The sequence below is a fragment of the Coenobita brevimanus genome, chromosome 94 (genome assembly GCF_032717465.1).
Source record: "Coenobita brevimanus isolate Jiangsu-jjx chromosome 94, ASM3271746v2, whole genome shotgun sequence".
NCBI classification, from domain to species: Eukaryota; Metazoa; Arthropoda; class Malacostraca; order Decapoda; family Coenobitidae; genus Coenobita; species Coenobita brevimanus.
The window spans coordinates 8986475-9008126 of NC_137047.1; the positions used below are offsets into that span (position 1 = coordinate 8986475).

Consider the following 21652-nt stretch of genomic DNA (forward strand, 5'->3'; position numbering starts at 1 on the left):
ACCAGCTTCACTCATCCCTGAGTGGCATTATTTGAGCAATAACTCCAACCACCCCTTGGATATAAACCATTATTATTATTATTATTGTTATTATTAGTATCATTGGTAGACTAGTGCAGAGGTTTGCTGATGTCTGTGGGCATAGTGTCTTGAGAGTAAATGTAGAAAAGAGTAAAGTGATGGTAATTGAGAGAGAAGGTAACTCCCAGTGTGATGTTACAGTGAATGGAGAGAGACTGGAATCGGTGAGAAAGTTCAGATACCTGGGTATGGTGATAGAAAAGAGAAGAAAAGGTGTAAAAGAAACGAAAAGTGGAGTGACACAAGGAAGGAAAGTAGCTGGTAGTAGTTGTAGTAGTTGTTCCCTAGGCAGTCTAGCTGAACAGCCCCAAGTCCCTTAGGAAGGCCATGGCCGAGACCGGGCTTTCCTACAGAGCTCTCAAAGAGTGTATGTTGTGTTGTTGGCATAGGTGATTGTGTGCAATGCAGTCTTCCGTAATGTGCTTAATAGTATGGGGCGCTGTGTTGCGTCCTGGACAGGCATCAGCAACGGAGTCATCCAGTCTCTTCTGGTAGCTTAAGAGGGCTGGATGGTGCCCACATCTCAGCCTGGCCAGGTGGACCCTGTCCTCACAAGGAAGATAGGATTCAGAAGGGTGGATGTCAAGAGGTCGTGCATGCAGCTGTGTGTTGTCTTTAAGTGACTGAATGGAGTGGCAAGTGATCTGAGTGTGGATATGCTTCTGGAAGCTGGTCTGAGGCGGGCAAGGGGAAAGAGATGACAGTACAGAGTATTTGTGTATGGTATTGTGTGCTGGGTGTTGTTTTGATGTTCCTTGGTGTGAGTGGATGTGCTGCCATGTAATATAGCGGATGTGGGTTTGTGGAGGCTGCAGCAAGAAACTGGGTGCCTCTCATGTCTAGGTGATCCTTGCCTTTGAGGACTTTGGTTTCTTGATGTAGGTGGTCTGTGGGTGTAGTAGCTGTGCAGCCTGTGATTATTTTTAGGGCCTTGTTCTGTATGGTCTGTAGAGTGTTGTAGTGTGTTTTGGTGATGTTCGGAGCCCAGGCAGGGCTTGCATAATTCACCACTGAACGTATGTATTGTTTGTATACTGTGGTGGTGGTTCCTTTGTTGTGTCCGAATGTTGTATGGGCAAGTGACGTAAAGGCATTGAGTCTTGGTGTTATTTTATTTTTAATGTTTGTGATGTGTTGTTTAAATGACATTGATGTATTATATGTTACACCAAGGATTTTGTGTGTGTGTGTGTGTGTGTGTGTGTGTGTGTGTGTTTGTTAGGGGAGTGTTGTTTATGGTGAGGTGTGAGATGTGACTGTGTTCTGCTGGGGCTATTTTTAGCCTGTTTGTGGTGAACCATTCATGTAGTGTGTTGATGTAAGGTTGGATGATGTGTGCAGCTGTGTTTGTGTTTTGGTGTGTACATGTAAGTGTTATATCATCTGCATAGGAAGCAATGTGTATCTGTGGTGTGTGGGGTGTGGGTATGCCATGCATGTATAGGTTAAAGAGTGTAGGGGACAAAACAGATCCTTGGGGGACGCCGTTTATGAAGTTTCTGATGTTAGAAGACTGACCGGCAAATGATACGTGTGCATATCTGCCTGCTAAGTAGTTTGCCAGCCATCTTTTTGTGTTATTGTGCATGTTTGTGTTGCATATTTTGTTTGTGAGGTTGTGGCAGGGGATGGCATCAAAAGCTTTGCTCATGTCTAGTGTGATTAGGAATGTTCTGTATGGTGGCCTAGCTGAATTCATGCAATCGAAAACTCTCTGTGTAAGGTCTATAAGAAGGATGTTTGTGGAGTGTAGTGGCCTAAAGCCATGTTGTGACTGAGCTAGAGGAATGTGAGGTGTGACTAGTTGTAGTACCAGTCGTTCAGTGACTTTAAAGGGGTTGCAGAGGAGTGTTGATGGGGCGGTGTGAGGAGGGTAACATGGGGTCTTTGTTGGGTTTAGGGATTGTGATGATAATGCCATGCTTCCAGATGTTGGGTATTATGTTGTGTGAGTAGCTGTAGTTTGATATGTTGATGAGTGCTTGTATGCCTTGTGATCCAAGGTGTTTAAGGTGAATGTTGCTTATGTTGTCTGGTCCACAGGCAGATGAGTGCTTGAGGTTGTTAATGATGTGCTTCATCTGGTTGTAAGTGAAAGGTGCATAGTCTAGGTCTGTGGGGAACTGTCTCTTACATCGAATGATACGTTGGTCTTCAGGATGGGGGTTTAGATGGCTTATGCTACAGGGTTGTTATGATTTAAATCATGTGGTTTAAATCAGTTTAAATCAGAGTGAAAAAATCATGATTTAAATCAAAATGGATTTTAAAAAAATACAAATACAGTAAAAATGAAGAAGACAGAGAATGTGATGGATGTGTATTGTACAGATGCATCAAGTCTGTTTGGCCTGTACTCTGCCTGTACTGATCTTGATCATGTCAGGCACCAGTGATTGCCTTTTGTTACAAGGCAAATATTATAAAACAAAGGAAAGAAGGCTCTTTGATAATAACAATATATGTGATTTTACTCAGTGTTAACATATGAACTAAACTCTTCTTTGAATACTCAGTAACATGATTCAGTCTAATGATTATGATCCTAATTTGACAAAATATAAAACTTTTAACACTGATAAATGCATAGTACAAGATAAGTCTTCATCAGAGTGAAAAAAAAAAAATAATAATAATTTTAAAAAATCCAATTAAGTAAAACAATCAATGTAAATTTTAAAAATCTGATTTAAATAAAATACTACAGATTTAAATACTGTGTATATATATATATATATATATATATATATATATATATATATATATATATATATATATATATACAGTACCCTCGCGTCCAACACGCGTCAGTCCAGCACGATTCGGGTCCAGCACGGAGAGCAATTAATTAGTATTTATACGATTTAATTACTGCAACACGAGTGTGTTAGCATAACACGCACAGAGCTCCGAGAAGTGGGCGAAATCCACAGAGTTCACTCTAGCACGATCACCCCGAGTCCAACACGGTCATACTGGACATTCCCATGATGATGATAGCCAATGAAAAACTTCTGATCAAGTAGCCTTCCCTGTCCGCTATCGTGACATGATTGTGATGCCGCCCAATTAAAAACGCTTCTGGTGTCACGTGATGTTTGGTTACATTTCTCCCGCCACAGAGCCACTCAGTCGCATAATTGCATTGGAAGGTGCTTTTTTCTTGCTGCATTTTCTGCCCTTGTTACTGCATTTTACCCTGCTCACGATGCCTAGGAAGCCTTCTGAGAACCCCAAGAAGCGTCGGCACCTCCCTCAGGCCACCAAGCTAGAAAGCATCGAGAGGAGGAAGAAAGGGGAGAGGAAAGTTGACATTGCCAAGGCCTACGACATAAATGAAACCAACGTGATCATAATAAGAAACTTAAGACAAGATCCTGGCAGCCGAAGGCTATCACACGGCACTTCATACCAGGTTTGCCGAGGATACGATGGTAAATCGGAACGGTAATGTGGTAAAATTGCCGACGATACCACGGGCATTTGGAATTCATCTGGATGGATTCCTGCTGAGCATACGACGGGGAAAACAGTGTGACCAAAACCCGGGCGACTCGACAGAGAATGTATCGTACTACAGCATTGAACATTTAGCCTGACACTGAATACATATTAATATTTTAGAATAAATATCAATTGTTTTGAAACCCTTCTCATCGGCGTGCGTACCAGTTTATAAACAAATTTGCTTCTCCTTATTCTCTACCGAGTCAGCGACAGCGATCACTTTCCACAGTCACGAGACGGGGCTCTGGCAACAGTGTGAGAAGCATGCACTTTGCCAAGAATTACAGGGCTAGGACAGGCAGAAGCAGGACCTTCCATGGCTGTGGACGAAGATAGTGATTCTGAGTGTGATTTCGAAGGATTTATGAGGGAGGTTTGATTTCGAAGGATTTATGAGGGAGGTTTGATTTCAAAGGATTTATGAGGGAGGTTGAGGAGGAGCAACAGCCATTACCCGCTAGTGACGCCAGCAGCCATCCTCCGGGGACCCAGTAGGACTAACTACAGCCTTGGATACCACCTTCCATTCCCAGCAAGCCCACCAACACTATCCTAAAAGGTTAGTTATCATTCATAGCACAGTACCATTTATTATAATTACAATAGTACCAATATATGTATAGGTATATGGTAGGTATTTAGGGTGACTTTTCTGAGGGTTGCTGACATAAATCATTTTTCCCCATAAGCTCTATTGTTAGTCCAACATGTTTTTGGTCCAACATGTAACCCATGCATGACAATATTACCGTGCTGGACGCGAGTGTACTGTATATATATATATATATATATATATATATATATATATATATATATATGTATGTATGTATGTATGTACAGTATATATATATATACAGTATTTAAATCTGTATATATCTGGGCTCTTGCTAACTGCTGATGGCTGTGAGCCATTTGGCTCTTGAGGTTTCAGATTTACAAGCCAAATAAATTTTTAGTATCCAAACTGACAAGCCAAAATATTTTACGAGCAATAAATATATTTATTTATTTTTTTTACACATTGTGATGATTAAATTCTCATAATGAGGTTTGAAACATTCACAGTTGCAACAAGGAACGTCTTAATAATCGATCACAACATGCTTTTTTGTTCGTTAAAGTGAGATTTACTTATTTTGTAGTTTACTGGGTTTTGAAGTGGATGTATTTTCTCCTCACCAAAAGGCGACTTGCATGGAAAGTTTGTTCGCTGAAGGGAAAAATTACTCGCATTGCAAGCTGCGGCTCACCAAACAAGAGCCCTGTATATATATATATATATATATATATATATATATATATATCTATATATATGCTACCCTGAGTATGAGTAACCTCCCCCATACCAAAAAGTGCTAGCCTGTGGTGCACTGCCTTACTCCCACTTCCCATTCACATTATTATTTTCAGTTTTATAAGTCTATTTATTTGAACAGTGATATATAATCATGCCTAATGGAGGCATTGCTGGAAGTAGGAGGAAAAAAGACCCAATATGGTGCACTTTGGACAGAATTCCCAAAGGCACAAACAGGGGTGGAAAAAAAAAAGGCACAGATTTAGAAAAAAAATCTGATTAAAGAAAAATAAATAAAATAGAAAGTAAATAAAAAAAATGATTTTTTTTTTTAATTTATAAAAAAAAGATCTGTGATTTTTTCAAACCCTGTGGTGCTATGAAGGCCTTGATAAGAAACAGAGGCTCAAGTGTTGCAGCTGCACAAGGCTTACATCAAGGAGTGTTAGTGCTAAGTTTAACATATGGATGTCAGACTATGGTGTGGCATAGAAATGAAAAGTCAAGAGTGAGAGCAGTGGAGATGGGACTGCGGAGGAATGTATGTGGAGTACAGAGAGTGGATAGGATACAAAATAATGTGATTCGTGGAAGATGCGGAGTAAGGAAGTCTGTGGACACCAGAATTGAAGAGAGTGTACTAAGATGGTATGGTCATGTGGAGAGAACAGATAACAGTAGATTGGTGAAACAGGTACAGTATATCTGAGCGAATTTGAAGGAGGGAGGAGGCGAGGTAGGCCAAGGAGAAGGTGGAGGGATATGGTGCATGCATGTGTGAGGAAGAAAGGTTTGGAAGTCATTGAGGGTAGGAGACTGACAAGGGATTGAGCAGGCTGGATGAATATTATGAGGAGAAGCACATGATCAGGGATTTGGCACTCCTTTTTAATGCTACAGGTTCCGGATTGACTCTTTCATATACGTTTATGTGAAGCTACAGAATGTGGTGAAAGTTTTTGGTGTATCAGATAGACCCAGGATTCCAGGGGCTTGAGTGATGAGTGAATGGAAGTGTGGCCTATTGGACTGGGCAGACATGGGCTGTCTGAGCATTGCCAGTCCTCACCCTGCCCTAGGGTGGGAAAGGAGGTCCAAATGATGATTATGATGATGATGATGATGATAATGAAGGTCTTGATAAGAAACAGGCTTGAGTGTTGCAGCTGCATGATGCGTACATGAAGGAGTGTTAGTGCCAACTTTAACATACGGGTGTGAGACTGTGGATGTGGCATGAAAATAAAAAGTCAAGAGTATGAGCAGTGGAGATCATACTGTTGAGGAATGTATTTCGGGTACGGAAAGTGAATAGGATGTGGAATAATGATACCTGTGAAAGATACAGAGTGAGGAAGTCTGTGGACATCAGAATCAAAGAGAATGTACTGAAGTGGTATGGTCATGTGGATAGAATGGATGAGAGTCGAGTGGTGAAAAAAGTATAACTGAGCGAATTTGAAGTGGTGAGAAGGTGAGGTGGGCCAAGAAGAAGGTGGAGAGATATGGTGAGGAAGAGAGGTACCAGTATGGAAGTTGGTGAGGCTAAGGAACTGACAAGAGATCGAGCTAGCTGAATGAATTTTGTACAGAGAAGTGCATGACCAGGGATTTGGCATGCCTTTTTAACATGACAGTGCTGGCATTGACTCTATCAGATAGGTGTATGTGAAGCTACAGTATGTGTTGAAACCTTTTAGCCTGTCAGATGGAGCCAGGATTCTGAGGGCTTGAATGATGAGTGAATGGAAGCATGGCCCATTGAACTGGGCGGACTTTCGCTATCTGGATGCTGCTACTCTTTATCTCACCCTGTGATAGGAAAGGAAGTCCTGACGTTGATGATGATTATTATTATTATTGTTACATGTTTAATTATTTTCTACATAAATGCACAAGAAAAAGTAGTGTAGTCCATCTGTGTTTAAGTTATGGTATTAATCTTGAGTTTAACCCCTCTTGTTAAGTGTACCACTGAATACATCTCTGTTTTACAAGATAATGTATTAGTACTAAGTTATCCATGTGTTGCAGTGGATGCGTGGACCAACCTCTGGTGGTGAGTCACCATACTCCCGCACTCCCACCTCATACTCTGCCTCACGCACTCCTTCCAACACTGGTTCTCCTTTACGCACACCCTGGGGTGGCTCTCCCCCACGGACCCAGCCCCACACTCCTCCTGCTGTAACCTCACAGCAGACAAGCCGCAAGGATAGCAGAGACATTGTGGATGCTCACAGGTCAGATAACGTAATTGGAGTTAGTTTTACTTTTCCAGTTCTCCATCCTTGCAGTATTATTTTTAATTTTTTTTTTCTGCAGTATGTAGAAAGTGAAGTACAGAAACAGTAAATATGTTCGGAAAAGGATGGTATGATGTTGCAGTATGTGAAAAAAAGATAATAGGGAGCAACTGGTATGTGTGAAAAGGGTTAAGGGAACAGTTGAAGTGCTGTTGAATGAAGAATACAGGAAGAGAGGGTAAAGTGATATTGTGTATATTACCCAGTATCTTTCAGATTTATACATGAAGTTGAAAATGTAAAGAATGAAGTACAACTTTAATGGTTGCTTATGCACCTATTAACAACAGTGGATGAGTGGAATATATTTTAGAAAGAACTGAACAGTAATCAGTTTTATCGTGGAGGGTCGAAGAGCTTCATTGATAAAGTGAATTATGTGACCCATTTTACTGGACATGTTGTTGATTGCTCCTCCACTTTTGTACTTTATGAATTCTGCGTCACTCCATCCTTAGGTGGGGATTAAAAGGTCAGAGAATGATGATGATGATGGTGGAAGACATGTGTAAAATGTGGAAGTTTTGTGTAGGTACAGTGTTCCTCCTCCTAGCGAGGTTTTCCATACTGCAAAGTTGTTATAACTTGGATTCCCTGAAATATCCTAGCCCCCTCATAATTTCGGTCTATTCCTCCCGCAGTGCAGGCTGATGGCACCTACTTGACAAAGCTGCTAATAGAACCACTGAATATCATTTTACTATCAGAGTTGCCAAGACCAGATTCACAAATATTGCTAATCTTGCTATCCAAAACTGTTAGTTTGACTCTAAACACAAAATACTGCAAAAAGCACTATAAAAAGTGCAAAAATCTCCAGATTTTCACACAGACTTTCAAACAATCTCTGAATACAATACAGCTATACCATACTTCCTGTTGTCAGACTTTAAGAATTGTCTTAAGATCTAGCAGAATTGTGGTGCATTGTGAGCTCCCGCATTACGTGGGTGGTAAGAGTGGTAGGGTACTCTTGTAAATGGTCCCATAAGATACGTTTAAGGTTAATGTGGGGGAGACGTCCAGAAATTTAAAGAAGTACCCATTAGGGCAGTACTGAAAATTGTACCCCTCCTTGAAACACATGCATAAACACACACTGATCATCTCTATCTATCTATCTATTGCCAGACACCTCAATCCCGTTTGGGGTGGCCACAAACAAATCGCCTCCAAGTCGCCCTGTCCCCCGCCATTTCACTGCCCCGCTCCCAACTCACACCCCCTCTCTCATATACCTCTCCACCCCATCCCTCCATCTCATCCTCGGCCTCCCCCTTCCTCTTCCCCCCTCCAGCTCACTCACATACACTCTCTTCGTCAGTCTTTCACCCTCCATCCTCTCCACATGGCCAAACCACCTCAGTATGTTCCTCATAACGCTTCCTATCACATCCACATCCACACCACAACGCTCCTTTATATCCTCATTTGTCAGCCTGTCTCTCCATGTGACTCCACAGGCTTCTCTTAAATAACTCATTTCCACTGCTCTCACTCTTAACTTGTGTCCTTCCAACAACGTCCAAGCTTCACTTCCATACGTTAGAGTTGGTATCACAATACTGTCATGTAGTAACCTATTCACTTCCATGCTCACTTCCCTGTTTCTTATCACTGCCTTCAAAGAACCAGCAACCTTTCTTCCCTGCTGTACCCTTTCAAGCACTTCACCCTCCAAACCTCCATCCTTACTCATCACACTACCCAAGTACTTAAACGTACTCACATTTTCCAATTCCTCACCATCCAAACTCGCTGTACATTCACTGACTTCACCTCTCTCAAAGACCATCACTTTACTCTTCCCTACATTCACCTTTAGATTCTGTTTCTTACAGACTCTCCCAAACTCATCCACCAAGCCTTGCAGCTCCCCTTCGTCTTCACTCAACAACACAGTATCATCTCCAAACAACAGTACAGGGAGTTTCCAAACACTATCCTCTCTCACCAGGGCCACTCCAACATCCACAACCCTACCTTGTACCTCTTTTATTACCCCATCCATGTACAGATTGAACAACCATGGAGACATGACACATCCCTGTTTCAACCCAACTTTCAAAGAGAAAAATTCACTCAATTCACCATCCACACGCACTGCAGCCTTCGCACCATCGTACATACTCTTCACAGCATTCAGCAACTTTCCATCTACTCCATATATTCTTAACACTTTCCACAATCCTTGTCTATCCACCCTGTCATATGCTTTCTCCAAATCCATGAAAGCCGCATACAACTTCTTTCCCTTCTCTAGAAACTTTTCCACTAAAGATCTAAGACTGAATATCTGATCTACACAGCCTCTTCCCTTCCTAAAGCCTCCCTGTTCTTCTCCAACTAATTTCTCTGTTCTTTCTCTAACTCTGTCAATAAGTATCCTACCATACACTTTTCCTATTATACTAAGAAGACAAATGCCCCTATGATTACCACACACTTCTTTTTCCCCTTTTCCTTTGTACAAGGGAATAATTATACCTGACTTCCAATCCTTCGGGACTCTACCTTCCTCCCAGGCCAATCTGCACATCTTCCACATCCATTCTACTACTATCTCTCCTCCATGCTTCAGCATTTCACCACACACTCCATCAATTCCTGGGGCTTTCCCCGATTTAACTTTCTTCATTGCTTCCACAACTTCTATCCTACTGATTTCTTCCTGTCTTGTCACCTCCCTCCTTCTCCCAGCCATTCCCCAGCCACTTATACTCGCATTACTTCCATCCTCTTTGTTCAACAATTCCTTAAAGTGTTCTCTCCATCAGCTCACTTTTTCTCCCTTCTCCACAAGTAATCTGCCATTTTTATCTTTCACACCCCTGCTAACTTCACTTCCACCCTGTCTTACTCTTTTCACCTCTTTCCAGAACATTTTCTTACAGTCTCTGCACTTTACACTCAAATTCCTTCCAAATTCCTCATCCACTCTCTTCTTACTCTCTCTTACTAATCTTTTCACCTCTCTCTTTCTTTCTACATATAACTCTCTCTTCCGCCTCTCAACTTCTTCCACGCCCCTGTTTCTCATCCATTCATTGTATGCTTTCTTCTTTTGTGCCACAGCCTGTCTCACCTCTTCAGTGCACCAAAGAAACTTAAAGATACCTTCATTAAACTTCGTACGCAGATACATATTGGTGAGAGCATTTCAACTGTGCCAAACTTTGATGACCTTGATCTACTGTATGACCTTGACCTCGCATTTCTTGATTATGCATGTGGATGCCTTCATATAACTGCATACACAGATGCATCTAGGCAAGAGCACATAACTGTGACAAAATTTGATTACCTTGACCTTCTGTTTGACCACGAGACAACTGTAACCAGTGGATAGTATTCATGTCCTATAGACTTATTTCTAGTTATCTTTTGTAGTGCCCTTTTTGTTAGATAGAGTCCTTGCCCCACAAAGTATCTGTGTACTCCAAGCAGCCCCAGCCTTGATAGTCTCCCCTGACGTTTCGTTTTCGTTTCGTTTTTAAAGGCTCCAACATGCTTGCATGTGTCAGCCTTGGTCACCTAATGGCGGCTCTCCACGCTGCATGATCCATTGCAGCCTCCCTGTTCAGTCCCTTAACCGTAAGGTCACACTTAATGACCTCGTCCCATGTCTTTCTCGGTCTACCCCTCATAACCCCACCCCCAATATTAACACTTCTCACCTTCCTCACCCAATTATCATCCCCCATCCTCTCCACATGTCCAAACCACCTCAATCTACCTCTCCTCATCACAACACCAATGCACTCCAGTCCCATCCTACCTCTCAACTCTTCCATTGTAAACCCAGCCCCTCCAGGCCTTGGACGCAGGGATGCACTGCACATCCACCTAATCATTGTCATTTCTGTACGTCTGAGCCGGCGAATGTCTTCCTCCTTCACTGCCCAGGTCTCACTGCCATACAGGATTACACTCCTAACACATGCTGCATACAAAGACCCCTTAGCACGTAGGGAGAGCCCTCTCAATGTCAGGAGAGGCAAGAGCTCCCTGACCACTTCCCTAATTAACAGTGACAATATACAATGTTGCCATCTCATGAAAGTATGCAATTTCCACCTCTTTCCATGCCAGCAGCCTAGAGGGATCAATAGCCCCGACCCCAGCCACCTCCCCTGACCGCTCTCCAGCCAAGGGTGCTGAGAATGGTGAGAGGGAGGAGGATGTAGGTGTAGTGGACCAGCAGCCCAGTGGTGAGGAGGAGGGAGTCAGGGATAAAATGGAGAAACTCAATCTGACCTCTGGACAGCAATCTCCAGGTGAGTTGGGGGTACCCAGTGTTAGAATGATCACCCATTCATTGTAATGTTTCTATTTTTTAAAGATAGGATATAATTTGTAATGCTCTTTATGATAAGTTTTAGCTCTCTGTGAACCTTCTAGAAGAAAGTACAAGTGACACTCACTTATCCATGTTTGAGGGAGGGCCCTTAGTTTTGGTACATATCACCATGAGAAATGCTGGTCTCAATCCCACTTAACCAACTAAACATTATCTTGCTTATATTACACAAAGTTTTGTCCTCCAACCAAGTGTAAATGCTATAAAATCATCCAAGTACTGGACCCACAAGCAATGCTGTGTACAAAATTGTTCTTTCTTAGCAACTTTGAAATTCCTTGGTTTGAGTAGCAGGGGATGTATAAGTGTGGGAACCAGCTATATGATGGTTTAACCCCCTCGTGGACACTCCTAGTAACCATCCGTGTAATATAAGATTACTCTATTTAGTTGATAGTGAGTAAGAGGACTCAAAGAGTGTTGATACTATAACCAGTACCCTCTCATGGAGGGAACATCTCTGGTAGTAAATTCTGTTACTGCTGATATGAAATTATTTAAGTCAGTTAAGAGTAAGTTATTGGAGCCTGGGACAGTTTATGTTGACGGAGCAGTGCAGTATGTTTGGATTGATAGGGGTGGGAGATGTTGCACAAGGTGATTTAACCATGTTGTTTGGGTAGCAAACTGTGTTGCCATCTCAGTAGGCCCTTCTCAGTAGGTTCATAAAGAGATCTTTAAGATATGAATTTTATAAGGGCCATGGCTCAACATTGCAACATGTGGAGAGCTGCCATCGAGTGAATAGATGTACACATGTTAACATGGTCCATGGTCTTTAAACATATTGTTTGTCATGTCTGAAATATACCTACATGTCATGATAATTCTTAACCCATGTCAGACAGTGATGGCTTATTTTATACTTGCTGCTGCAGCATTATTTTATTTAGACTTGAACAAATCTTGTGGAAAGTCTGCTTGCCACTGCAACATTAGTTTATCCAACTTTGAACAAATCTTGTGTATTGAAATGAATAGAAAGTTCACAAAACCCATCAGTATGACACACACACACACACACACACACACATTGTGTATGTATATATATATATATATATATATATATATATATATATATATATATATATATATATATATATATATATATATATATATACACACAGTATCCTCCCACAGTGAACTAGTTTATAGGCAGCAGACGAGCTTGTTCACTGTGAATTCTTTCACTGTAATTTCATATTTTATGGGAAAAATAGCATATGGGTGGCACCACTTCCTCAAAGCCCATTTTTTGAGCCATAGAAATGTACTAAAGGGTACATTTCAAACACATACAGTAGAGATACAATTATAGCCCGGTGTAATGATGCATTTGGTTAAGTAAAAACCCATCACTAGGTGGGGTATCATATCTTGAGGTAGATTTAACATACAGAGATAGCCCAATTATCCAGACTTTATGGTGTGAAGGGGTGCCTGAATAGTCCAAAATAACGATTAATCCGGCGGAAACAAAACACAAGTACTGTTAGATTGATTTATTTACTGGTAAATGTACACTTTAAGCAGCAGGAAGACCTTACCAATTCAATTCACAATCCTCCAGCTTGTTTCAGTATTTTTCTGACAACTTTGTTTGGTAAATTACTTTTTCTTGCTGAAAAATTTCCTCCCTGTTATTATCGTCACTTTCCTTAAGCCATACTTATGATCATTTCCGGCGTAGTGGAAGAAACTCAGCATGCTCAAAGGTGGATATCATTTCCCAATTTCTCAACTGGAGGTTAGGTTAGGTTAAATTACTGGTATTAGGTACAGGCGTGGACATTGCAAGAGGGGAACAAGTCAAGAGTGAGAGCAGTGGAAATGAGTTACTTGAGAGGAGCATGTGGAGTGACGTGGAGGGACAGGTTGACGAATGAAGAAGTGAAGGAACGTTGTGGGGTAGATGTGGATGTGGTTGAAAAGATTAGGAGAAATACACTGAGGTGGTTTGGACATGTGGAGAGAATGGAGAATGAAAGACTGACTAAGAGGGTGTATGTAGGTGAGGTGGAGGGAGGGAGAGGGAGGGGTAGACCGAGGATGAAGTGGAGGGATGGAGTTGAGAGGTATATGAGGGAGGGGGGGGTGAGTTGGGGGGAGGGGAGTCAAATGGTGGGTGACAGAGTGATTTGGAGGCGTTTTGTCTGCGGCCACCCTTTGCGGGATTAGGGCGTCGGGCTATAGATAGATAGATAGATAGGTACAGTTAAGCTAGGTTAGGCCAGGTTTAGTTAAACACTTAGGTTAGAACAGTCCTTTCTGCCATTACGATAATGAAACAAACAAGAGTAGTCACACCAGAACAGCTAAAAACAACAGGGAAACAGATTTAACATGAAATGCTTATTTGCCAGCCCAGAAATAAGTAGAAAAATATAACAGACTATCCGAGGAATTGATTTGGTAAGGTGCTTTTACTTCTTAAAGTGTATGTTTAGTCCCCTCAATGGCTGTGAGTTCAGAAATTTGCATGCACCTGTGGTCAGCCTCGGGACTATCTTTTCAAAGTTCTAAAATTGACTCCTCTGGCACACCTGGCTTTTTTTTTTTTTTTTTTTTTTTTTCCCCTAAACCCATCCTGTGATTTGCTATGATTCGTGAAAGAATCATAATTAGGATGCGTGCTACATTAACTTGTAAACATCGGTGAAAACATCTGGGATGGTGTGAACTGTGAATGCCTGACTGCTTGGGATGGTAGAGTAGGGTCGTGTAAACACACCAGTGACCTCTCTTCCCGTCCCATAATTGCTCACAGTTTTTTATAGCTCACCCTAACTCTATATCACTGACACAGGGACAGTAAAGCCTTGTTCAAGGCCAGCAGCTATGAAAGTGATAATGGGATACATTATTGTTTGTATCAATCCTCTCTTTTGCACACATACACATAAGAACGAACAAAAAGATTGACCAGTAAATGTACACTAAGAAGAAATAACTGTGCTCAGTCGGTCCGAAATATACTGTATTGGGAAGAACGATACCGAATGAAGAATGTGGAACTGAATGCTAACCTACAAGAACATGTGGGATGGAAGAGTAATTTTTTTCTCATTAGCAAACATTTTTGTTCCGTTTTGTCTCCTAAAATTTTGAAACTCATAATTTTTCATGTAAGCATACTGCCTTAAGACCTCACCAGTTCAGTTCATATTCCTCTAGTTTGTCCTCTGTATTTTTCTCACTATTTTGAGGGTGGGAAATTATCTCCTCTTGCAGAGAGCTTACCCAAAATTAGGGCGCATGTAACATAAGCATGTAAACATCGGCGAAAACATCTGGAATGAAGTGAACACCTGACTGCTTGGGATGGTAGAGTAGGGTCGTGTAAACATACCAGTGACCTTCATTGCTTTCCCATAATTGTTCGCAGTTTTTTATAGCTCGCCCTAACTCAGTGTCACTGGCACCGATACAGTAAAGTGTTGTTCAAGGCTGGCAGCTATGAATGGGTTAATAGAATACATTATTGTTTGTATTAGTACGCTCTCTTTCACACACACCTAAGAAAGAACAAAATAATGAGCAGAAAATGTACACTTTAAGGGGCAGAAAAAACTGTATGCTCAGTTGGTCCAAAATGTGTTGTGAAGAGCCATATCGAATGAAGAATGTGGAACTACATGCTAACTAAGAGTAATTTTTTTCTGATCAGCAAACATTTTTGTTCCATTTCATCCCCTAAAATTGTATATGTCTATCTATATCTATTGCCAGACGTCATAATCCCGTAAGGGGTGGCCATTTGACTTTGATTTATTTGTTTTACGGGGAGGGGCACTAACCCTCCACCAACCCACTTGTTGACACGTAGGGAGTGCACATGGTTTGGTTACCCAGCGTTGTAAATGGTTTCTCGGCTTACGGGAAACCATTTGGCTTGTTACTCAATGTGAAGCCACCTGTAAAGGAAAGAAAAGCAATACGAAGTGACATGGGAGAAATAAGAAGAGAGGAGGGCAGGCACCGAAAAAGAATAATGAAGGCTAAGGAAGAAGTAGGCAGCACTACATCAAGTGAGTGGATGATGGTTGCCACCACCTACCACACCGAAAATTGTGAAACCGATAAATTTTCGTCTAAGCATACAGCTTGAAGATTTCATCAATTCAATTTGTATTTATCTAGTTTGTTTTCTGTATTTTTCTTTTTTGAAGGAGGTAAATTACCTTCTCTTGCTGAAAATTTCCTCCTTTATTATTATCACCTTCTTTAAGCCATACCTATGATTGTTTCTGGCATAATGGATGAAACTTAACTCAACGTACTAAAAAGTGGATTTCGTTTCCCAATTTTCCAACTGGAGCCCAGGTTAGGTTACATTAGGTTAGGTTAAATTATTAGGTAGTTAAGAAAGTTTAGGTAAGGTTAGATTATCAGTCGCCTCACCAAACTCCACGCTACCACCCTTGTGATCGAGTTATGAGCAGGAGGTGTGGGTGAGGGCAGGGGGGGTAGACTCATGCTCGTTTACCCATGGTTTGCTCGCTGGCAACCAGATGCTTCCTGTTAAACCAAATCTATTGTATGGATAATTCTATGTATTACTGTACCACTGAACCACTTGGTAACAGCCCGGATGTACCAAAACCTGGATAATCGAACTTTCATTGTACAAGGTATAGGAATGGGTTTTTGACCCATGGGTTTCCCCCCCAACCAACCCCTAAACTCACCCAAATGAGTCCAAAAATTAAAGCCAATCTGAATGGCCTGACATCTGTAATAGAAGCTAACCTAAGCCTAAAACCAGTGCCCATCTCGCATGTACCCAGTCAGGATCACTGGAGAATGGAGAATGTGATCTCCAACTCGTATTCAAGCTCGATGGAGAAGAAGCAGCAGCATAATATACTGTACAATCCCACCATCAGAAGGTCCCAGGACAATTAAGTAGACATCTTTTATACATAATAATAATAATGTATGAATGACGCAGAGTCGTCCAATATGTGAATTGTTGCGACAAAGAAGCGTTGATGTTTCGACGGGGAATTCTCATGATGGGGAATCCGATTAATGATGCGATCGGGATAACCTTTTCAATGGCCCCTCTTTATGTTGTTTTTGTTAATGTTCTGGTTGCTGAGCTCCTTTATTTTATTTTCTCTTATTTTCCAACATTTATTTAGGGATTCCCTTGTATTTTCAAAGCTTTTTGCCTTGAAGAACCCGAATGTAAACACATGATTTATTGATCGATGATGCAATTGGGATAGCCTTTTCAACAGCCCCTCTTTATGTCGTTTTAGCTACTGCTTTGGTTGTTGAGCCCCTTTATTTTCTTCTCTTTTATTTTCCAACATTTATTTAGAAATTCCTTCTGTATTTTCAAAGCTTTTTCCCTTGAGCAGCCCGAATGTAAACATTATTTATCCATGTCACAGTTTTCAACAGTGCATGAAACATTTAAGTCTTTCGTAATTATTAATATTTATTTACAGCTATTATTATGTATTCCATGATAGGTCAGATGACAGTTCAGTGGTCAGGCACAAAATATTCCTTGTTGAGTAGCCTAGTTGTCCACTCTGTTTTGTACCATGTCTGATGGGCAAGAATCTGTACCCCAAATGACAGTGTTCACTCCACCTATGACTAAAACACATCAATCTAAGTCTAAAAACAGTTTATAAATCAACCTAAATACAAAATATAAGTAAAAAGATAATCAAAATTGGCAAAAAAATTAAAATTCATTGCAAAACCAGGGGTAGGCCTATGATAGGTGGGGTAGGGTGGTATTTTTAACCTCATCACAATTCCAGGGTATCACATTTAGGGGTATCATAAATCGGGGTTTGCCTGTATATAAAGTATAAAAAACACGTGGTTATTTACGTAAGTGGAGCAGATGGTAGTCCTGATTGGCTTGAGTACAGGTGCTTCCAAGGCAGGGAGATGCTCTTGGGGTGTCCCTGCCACATCACCTTCCACTCCCTCGTTCCTGTCACCAGTCTCACCCTCATCACTTGATGGAACCACTTCCCTATGTGACCCTACCTCATTCACCTCTCCCATAAAACTTTCGAAGTCCAAAGATGACACCACTGACATCACATCATCATCGTCTTCCCCGGGAAGTGGAGCAGATGACGTAGAGGCAACTGGCTTCTGTTCTTCTTGAGTTAGTTGGTAGCGTGTGATGAGTGTTTGTTTTCTTCTGTTGACTTCTGTATTGTGTCTTTCAATGTAATAACCAAAAGTGGTTTCTGCTCCACTGAGCACTTCCTGTATCCTAAAGTAGCTGGAATCATTTGCCTTGACCTCCTCTCACAGAACATCCACTGCCTGTAGAATTTTACTGCTCTTCGACGTAGGTAAATCTTTGTTCTCCATTGGATTCTGCTCAACAAGTTGCTCAGATCTGGCCTCTTGTGCAACATCTACTAGAGGAGGGGTGGGGGGGTCATACAATATGAGAGATGGCAATTATGGCCTACTCTTTCCCCTGATTTTGTTTATTCGGGATTCAGCTCGTCCATTGTGGTGTTGTGGATCTGATTACCCCCTGCTCGATCACTAGGCGAATTGTTTACTCTGAATATGTTCACTCTGGTAGGGCACACACTCACTGTTTCTCTCTCTCTCTCTACATATATACATATATATATATATATATATATATACTGTATATATATTGTTCCGTTTTTATATACAAAAATTTGGTTTTACGCCAGGTATCCCCAAAGGGCTAAGGCGTTGGCCCTGGGTAGAGGACTTTGGACTGGAATTTGTAGCATTTTATGACCGGATGCCCTTCCTGATGTCTACCAATGTCCCTTGGGTGGATTTGATCCTCCTACCCTTCGGTCAGAGTGGAGCACTCTAACCCACTGGGCCATGGCTGCTACATATATATATATATATATATATATATATATATATATATATATATATATATATATATATATATATGATATATATATATATATATATATATTATATATACCGTAATCACTCCAATATCCGACGTAATAGAGCCATTGGTAGGTCCGGTTATTGGTTTTGTCTGGATATTGGGCCCCAGCTAATGGACTTGTACTTATGGACCCTAACTCAGAGAAACACTTATACAACTCCCTCTGGACAGGCATAGCACTTATTTAACACCCAAATCACATCAATAAGGCACATAAATGACTGAAATAAATGCAAAAGAAACATAAAATGAGGGTTTAGAAGTATGTTCATACATTAATAAACATTCTGGTACTTATGGACCCTAACCTACCCTAACTCAGAAAAACACATTCCTACTGCACATGCATGAGGTAAGTATAGTATGGAAAAAAGTACAGTATGAAACATTCTGGTAAGTATAGTATGGAAAAAAGTACAGTATGAAACATTCTGGCTACTTACAGCAAGTCCCTGGCCACCTCGATGAATAACCGCCTCCTCTCGGACTCTGACAGTAAGAACGATTTCCTGAAGCACTTGCAGTACACTCTTCCTCAAGTCTTGCACTGAACTTAGTCAATAACACACAGAAGTCCGAGTCAATAACACACAGAAGTCCGTTCTCTTCACAGTGTTCACTTTAGTCCAAATAATGTTCCATTTCAATTTAGTGTTGCACATTAACTTTTCCCAATCTTTTCAAAATTTCCAAAGCCAAAACAAAGAAGTTTATTTACGTTAAATTTAGTTTCCACTGAGTCTTTTCTCTCAACTCGAAAACCTTAACACAACACACCGTTTTTTTCACTGCCCAGCACTCAAAATTCCCGTGTGGTCTAGTGGAGAAGTTCTTGCTGTTTATTCACTGTCAGAGTCAGAGAGTATCACTGGCAGGCGACCAAGGGGTGCATCGCTGGGTCATGGTGATGGCGTACCCACTGCAGAGGACTCTGAGGAAAGCCGCAAACTCACGTTGAGTGGTGACTCCACCGTGGCTGATGTGCTGGGCTGTGGCTCGGAGCATGAGGGCGTGTCTTGGGGAGGCAACGGAGTGGAGCCAGGGCTTGGCACAGCGGGGGTCACGTGCCTGAAAAAACTGTCAATCATTGACTGACGCAAGGACCGACGATTCTGGCGATTGATGATGCAGCTGCCTGAAAGCACGCACTTCCTCCACGAGTCCCAAGGGCCCCATCTCCCTGTCGCAGTCCGGGTGTTCCAGGTAGTCTAGGACGAACTCTAGATGTTCCCGGAGTGCGCTCAGCTTGGGGATGGCTGGAGTAGTGTCCTGCTGAGAGGAGTCCGCATCATCGTCGCCTTCGTCGTCGGAATCTTCAAGTTCGGGACTGACACCAGCAACCGAAGATGCGATCTCGATATCAGACAACGTCTGATACCCAGGATCGCCCTCGTCGTCGTCCAACCACTCACGAACATCGTCGCCGTGTGTACGCAGCCATGCATGGAAGTCATCCACTTCAAACCCTAGAAAATCGTACTCCACATCTGTTCCGAGAAGCAGATGAGATCAACCATTTTCAAGAGTTTTCACAGGGACTTCCTTCCATGCACTAGCCCAGTTGTACAGCGCAAACTTGATGTAGCAGCGAAGGTTTTCCAAAGTCTGCTTGCCTCGTGTGTCACGTCCTTCCCTGCGCTCGTCCTCGTCCTCGAGAACAACCATCACCTCGTCCAGGAACTTCTGATGGTATAGGCGCTTTGTTGCCACGATCACTCCTTGGTCCATGGGTTGAATGAGAGCAGTCGTATTAGGTGGCAGAAACATGCACCTAATACGGCCATTCTCAGCAACCAAGTCCTTGTCACACGGGTGGGCAGGTGCATTGTCGAGCAGAAGGAGAGCCTTTACCTGGTCGCGAGGGATTCCCAGTGTCTTCGTCTGGTAATGGATGACCTCCTTGACAAAGTGACGGTGAAACCAGTCTTTGAAAATCACAGCTGTGAACCATGCTTTCAAAGAATGGTACCATACGACAGGAAGGACATCCATCACCCCACGAAGGCACCGAGGCTGCTTTGCACGGCCAACAACAACGGGCTTAAGCCGGTGCATGCCGTTAGCACTGGCACAATACAAAGCAGATATCCGTTCCTTGGAAAGCTTGCGGCCAGGTACACGCTTCTCCGTCTCCTCGGCTAGAGTGTTCGTTGGCAGCGAGCGATAGAATAGGCCAGTTTCGTCGGCATTGTAGACTTGACCGAGAGTTAGGCCCTCCCTGTTGATCAAGCCTTTCACCTTGTGCCGAAACTCGTCAACTCCATCCTTGTTAGCATCCAATGCTTCGCCACGTGCTTTATGGTTAGTAAGGCCATGTCGCAACTTGAACGCGAAGAGCCAACCCTCGGATGCCTTGAAGTCTAGGGCATCGTGAAGCCTTGCGAACTTCTCAGCAGCAGCCTTCAGCTCCGTTCCACGTACCATCACACCAGCTGGACGTTGCTGTCGGTACCAAATCAACGTGGATCGGTCGATTTCTGCAAACTTGGGGTTAAACATAACCTTCCTTTCCACGTTGTGTTTGCTTCGCGACGAGAAGTCAGCCGTGTACTGCATGAGTTTGTCTCGGGAACATTTGATATCGAACAAAGTCGACCGGGCCAGGTTGTGCTCGCGGAGAATGCGGGAAGAAGATCAACCCGCATCAACTTTCTCCAATATCTCCCTCTTCTTTTCCAGAGTCAACACCACTCTCTTCCTTTTCTCAGGTGGCGGGGCCATCATCACACACACTAAGAGGAGGCCCGAGAGCAGCAGGAGGCCCTGCAGCAGGTACGGCACCACCACAAAAGCGAGCACGTGGGCAGCCATTGCGAAGAGCGTAGGTCCAGTCGCGGTGAGAGACAGGCGGGAAGTGGGGAGGATGCAGCGGCACTCTATCGGACGTCGGAGGAATGACACACCAAAACAATGCTCTCCCGCGGCGCGCGGCAAGTTCAAATTACGGACGGGAAAAAATCGTTTTATTTTTTTTTTATTTTTTTGGGTTTTCGGACCATTTTGGGAATGTTGGATCCCAGGACGATAAGGTCCAGGTAGTGGGGATGTTCGGTTATTGGGCGTCCGGATATTAGAGTGATTACTGTATATATATATATATATATATATATATATATATATATATATATATATATATATCTATCTATCTATCTTTATATGTATGTATG

General features: G+C 42.3%; 1 protein-coding gene across 1 annotated transcript in view; it reads left to right on the top strand.

The window, feature by feature from the left end:
* Nucleotides 1-21652, top strand: part of LOC145412962 (uncharacterized) — a 121278-nt gene that overhangs the window by 55073 nt on the left and 44553 nt on the right. The window contains exons 7-8 of the mRNA XM_080282785.1: nucleotides 6920-7128; nucleotides 11287-11468. Of these exons, the coding sequence (XP_080138911.1) occupies nucleotides 6920-7128; nucleotides 11287-11468 (391 nt within the window). The remainder of the gene's footprint in view (nucleotides 1-6919; nucleotides 7129-11286; nucleotides 11469-21652) is intronic.